We start from the raw sequence: 4,445 nt of genomic DNA, 5'->3' as shown, positions 1-4,445 counted from the left end.
TACACTTACCTATTATTAACAGTGCTTTAGGTGAGCAGACTGATATTTATAATATTACTTTAGTCAAAAACATAGAAACATGTTTTTGTTTCTATGTTTTTGCTTTCGTTCCGCCAGTATTGTAGCAGAATACTTTTCTTTTCTTTTTCTTGAGGAAAAGTGTATACCAAAGCATATAAATAGTAATTTTTTAAGCTATAGTTCAATGTTTTATTTATGATATTATATAGGAATACATAGCATTTAAAAATGAAATCATTACGTGAACAAACATTTTTTATAATAATAAATACATTATTAATACATTTTTTCCATGTTTGTTTAACTTAATAAAGTTTTTAAGAATTATATTCGTTAATCTTACTTATATATAAAGTTCACGAATAGTTGGGCGAAATTTTATTATATAAAGAATAAGTTTTTTCATGCAAATTAAAAACAATTCAACACAAATATATATAGACAAAACACATTTTGGAACATAGAAAATTCAAGTCTCATTTGAGCCACATTTAATTTATATATAAATTATACCTCGATCAAATCTGGTTTTTTCATGCAAATTAATAATTTAAAGTAAAATATTACTTTTGATCTGGGCAAGCCATTTGGTATAAGAATTGAATTATAGTACGTGTGGGACGTCCAGTCATCCGATATCTTAATAAATATGGAAGTGTACCATATCTTGTTAACATACCTACACCCCTTATATCAATATGAGCCCAATCAATACATGGAACTAGTTCCTTAAAATATAAAATTATTACTCATTTAGCAAATTTTTATCGTTCTAAATTACATGTAAGATTGCAGCTGCTAAACACGATGAAGCTGGTCCTTTACCATTATTACTAAGATCAAAACCCGGATTATCTATTAAAATAATTTATATAAACAGATAACATTATAAGAAGTATATATAAAATCACTTACCAGTTACAAGGTGTTTAAAATAGTTCCATAGTGGTAATCGCCACATACGATCACCAGAAATTTGACCAGCTTTTCTTAAACTCTTCCAAACAGAATTAGAATTGGTAAACACTCCTGCCGCACTACCGCCTAAACCTTTTACAACACCTAAGCCTAGTGTTGCAATATCAACAATCAAACGTGGTTTATAAGTAACTTGAGCATAAAGCAAAGGATCAGCCATAACCACCACACCTGCTTTGTCGGGATCCTAAATTGATATTTAAAAGATTATTAAATATAAACATTATGAAACTTATTTTCGATAAGTACATACACGAACTGCTAATGTTTTCCCATTCAAAAGTTTTACAACGTCACCCGGTTTGACAGCCATACCTGATGGCATATTTTCACAAAGTGGTATGACACCTGTAACATTTACCGGCAATGATAGAGCAGCAGCTGCTCGTATCGTTGCAACAACAACTGCTGCACCAGCCATGGCTGCACGATATTCATCCATACCACGTGCGTCACGTAAACACAAACCACCGCTAAATAAAAAAATAACATTTTAAATTAATGAAATAGTTTTAAACTATAGTTGATTTACCTATTAAAAGTTATTCCCTTGCCTAGTAAAAGAAGCGGTTTGTCTTCGGGTGATGTACCGCAGTAGCTAACTTCGAGCAAAACGGGTGGTTCGCAGGAACCTTTAGCAACCATAAGAAATGAATTTAAATGATAATGTTCAATCCAATCCATGGAACGGATTTCGACTGTTACACCGCATGGGCACAGTGCATCTACAGCTGCTTGTGCGAACGAAGTGGGTGTCATTTGATTAGCGGGTGTATCACTTAAACGACGCGCAAGATTTTGTGCTTCTGCTTTAAATAAACCACGAGTCCACGCATCCACATCTGGAGAATCATATAATTCCAATTTGGGAGTTTTGGTACGTTTTTTTTTCATTTTATTTTCATGATATCTCCAAATTGCCATTGCCGCACCTTCAGCGGCTTGCTCTGGATACTCCATTGAATCTACATATACTTCAGTGCAACATGCCATTTGTAAACTGCGCGCACCCACTCCAGCTGCAACGCGAACATTTTCCTATAAGATATATTATATAATAAGTAATAATAAATCGGAGTTGATAAGGTCAAAATTCGTTCCAAATATAAAAGAATAACCGAGGCTATCTGTACCTCATTATTTAGGCAAAGCAATATCGTCCAGCAAGAAATGTCTGAATTTGCGCCCTTCAGGAGCAAATTACTACAGTTTTAATACATTTGAAAGAAAAAATGTCAGGAAGCAACAAACCCTATATTATAAACTGATAATAATCTAACTATTACACTTTCCGAGACGTATAATTTTGTAAGTACCGTTAGCAGTTATTATAAGAATATATAATCAACATTTTTGCAGCCTGAGTTTTTTCTTGTTGGTTATTTTTGAAAGTGAGCACATCTACATTTCCTTTTAAATTTAGACATATCCGAAAAGAACCAAAAAGTAGTAAAAATACGAAATTGGCAATATTGATGTGACACTCTACATAACATGAATTTTCGTTATACCCCGAAAGAGCCAATTTTGCAACCCACGCCTTAGGAACACAAAACCATCAAAACTTAAGCATGGCCTAATCAGAAGCGCACATCATTGTGTGGCTAAATCCGCTACGTTCATCACCCGTCGTGCATGCTCTAGTCGGTTACACTGAACCATACTTAAACATGATTAAATCGGTAACCCTCATGTTGAATTCTATGTGACCCAATCTGCAGAATAAATAATGCTTGTTTACAATATGTGTACGAAGAAGTAATAACAACAACAATAAAGAACAATTCCTAAATCGTATATATAGTACATATACTATCTATTATATTTTTTTATATATGGTACATATATCATATATGTCAACCTAATAAATTTAAATAAGTAGCCACTTTATTGAATAATTGCTTGTTTTTATTCATTACTTATGATCTCGTTTGTACTTGCTTTAAGATACGAACACTCCATCATTCGAAATCCTCTTATTTGCTTGCTTTATGCGTACAACAGAAATAACCACAGCTTCAAAATTTCTCAAAACTCAACCAATATTTTTCTGACTCTTTAAATGGCACCGATAATACTTAAAATACTGTTATTTGCGTAATCATACAAGTCAATGTTTACTATTTTTATATTTAAAACTAAATGTCAAAATGGTTTAAAAAAATAAAAAAATACTCTCTTCGGAAATAGTTTCTATGCCACTTACCATGCCTTCGTCGATGTCCTCCATTTCGTTAAAACCAACGTTTTCATAACCAATTCCAATAACTGCTATGGAACGGTATTCCGGATCTACATTATTAAACACTTTCCCTTTACCCAAAGCACCTGTAATATGAGTTCTAATAGAAGTTATAATTAGTGTTCAAAGGTTTGATTCAAATTTTGATTACTCACTCCTTAATGAGATCCGTAAGTTTTCCAGATGTTCGATCGTCAAATTTCTCTCCGCTAACCGTCAGTTTTGGGGGCTTATCTCCGTCTACTTGATAAACACCAAGTACAATACCTTTCTAAAAAAAATTCAATGTTTCAATTATCTAAATAGCGTTTTTTTAGTGGAGCTTTATACCCACCACTCTCTTTTTTTCACTACTGAAGAAACGTTTTACAACTGATAAATTTTTAGGATAGCGTAGAATTTGATGATAACGTCTAATAGGATACTTTAATGTACGAAAAAAACGCATTGACTCCATAATTTTGAAAAAAACTTTTTATTTTGAAAAGTTTTCCAAAAAAAAAAACCAATGAATTTTTGTTATGAAAAATTTTGAATATTTTTTTGATTGTATTTTACATTAACAAAAATTTGAAACAACCAGATTCGATCCAAAAAAAATATGAAAGTTTAAATTTTTAATTTGACTTATTAAAAATTCACGCATACTTGATGAAATTTCTTCATATATTGTGAGAAACGTTGACATTTTTTTTATAAATTTTAAAACAATATTTCAAATGTCAGTGTGTGAGAAAATATTATTCTTATTAGTTATTATCTTATGCATTACTACTATAAGGATTTCAAAATTTCTGAATAGGTTTTCCAGTGATTTCTGTTACGTGCCATTGACCGCATTGAATAAAAATTTAAGACTCAGATAAGACAATTGACATCATGTTGTTTCATTGATACTTTTGATAGGAAGAAAATATTAATTCTCTTGAAAAGAATTACATTTTGCACTATTTTGAAAGCAGTTAATGCTCTCAACCTACATAATTAGTCCTTTATGCCCTTTGTTATCAGAAAAGACACAATTTCCATACAACATTTAAATACTAAATTGTAATATGCTTCGGCATGAAAGGGTCAACTTACAAAATCGACCAAACCATTTTATATACTCTGCAGTTTCAACAGACCAGAATAAAAACCAACAGGGTACCAGCTCCCAACGGAGCGGAGCACTGCGACCATGGTTGATCTTTTCTGCTGAACA

At 31.8% G+C, this 4,445-nt stretch overlaps 1 protein-coding gene across 2 annotated transcripts; it reads right to left on the bottom strand.

Annotated features, from left to right (window-relative positions):
- Nucleotides 1-438: 438 nt before the first annotated feature.
- On the bottom strand, nucleotides 439-3,751 carry LOC119671606 (cytosol aminopeptidase-like). Of its 2 annotated transcripts, none has more exons than XM_038082321.1 (8): nucleotides 3,576-3,751; nucleotides 3,397-3,512; nucleotides 3,206-3,341; nucleotides 1,532-2,037; nucleotides 1,253-1,472; nucleotides 937-1,186; nucleotides 803-876; nucleotides 439-749 (listed from the first exon to the last, which is right to left on the bottom strand). In XM_038082321.1, exons 1-8 carry the CDS (start codon nucleotides 3,696-3,698, stop codon nucleotides 585-587), a joined length of 1,590 nt encoding a protein of 529 aa, XP_037938249.1. In that variant the 5' UTR covers nucleotides 3,699-3,751; the 3' UTR covers nucleotides 439-584. The 2 variants fall into 2 exon arrangements, with proteins under 2 accessions (XP_037938249.1, XP_037938250.1); XM_038082322.1 differs by having other exon boundaries at nucleotides 609-742.
- Between the last annotated feature and the right edge of the window lie 694 nt (nucleotides 3,752-4,445).

The sequence above is a fragment of the Teleopsis dalmanni genome, chromosome 1, assembly GCF_002237135.1.
Source record: "Teleopsis dalmanni isolate 2A chromosome 1, ASM223713v2, whole genome shotgun sequence".
Taxonomy (NCBI): Eukaryota; Metazoa; Arthropoda; class Insecta; order Diptera; family Diopsidae; genus Teleopsis; species Teleopsis dalmanni.
The sequence above is the reverse complement of the archived record's forward strand: the minus strand, read 5'-3'. Positions and strand labels throughout refer to the sequence as shown.

Excerpts from the sequence above, each read along its gene's own strand:
- LOC119671606 (XM_038082321.1), bottom strand. The coding sequence starts at position 3,698 with ATGGAGTCAATGCGTTTTTTTCGTACATTAAAGTATCCTATTAGACGT. Across the intron at positions 1,187-1,252 it reads GGAAAACATTAGCAGTTCGT|GATCCCGACAAAGCAGGTGT; the intron begins GTATGTACTTAT and ends ATATCAATTTAG. Across the intron at positions 750-802 it reads TAGCAGCTGCAATCTTACAT|GAACTAGTTCCATGTATTGA; the intron begins GTAATTTAGAAC and ends TTATATTTTAAG.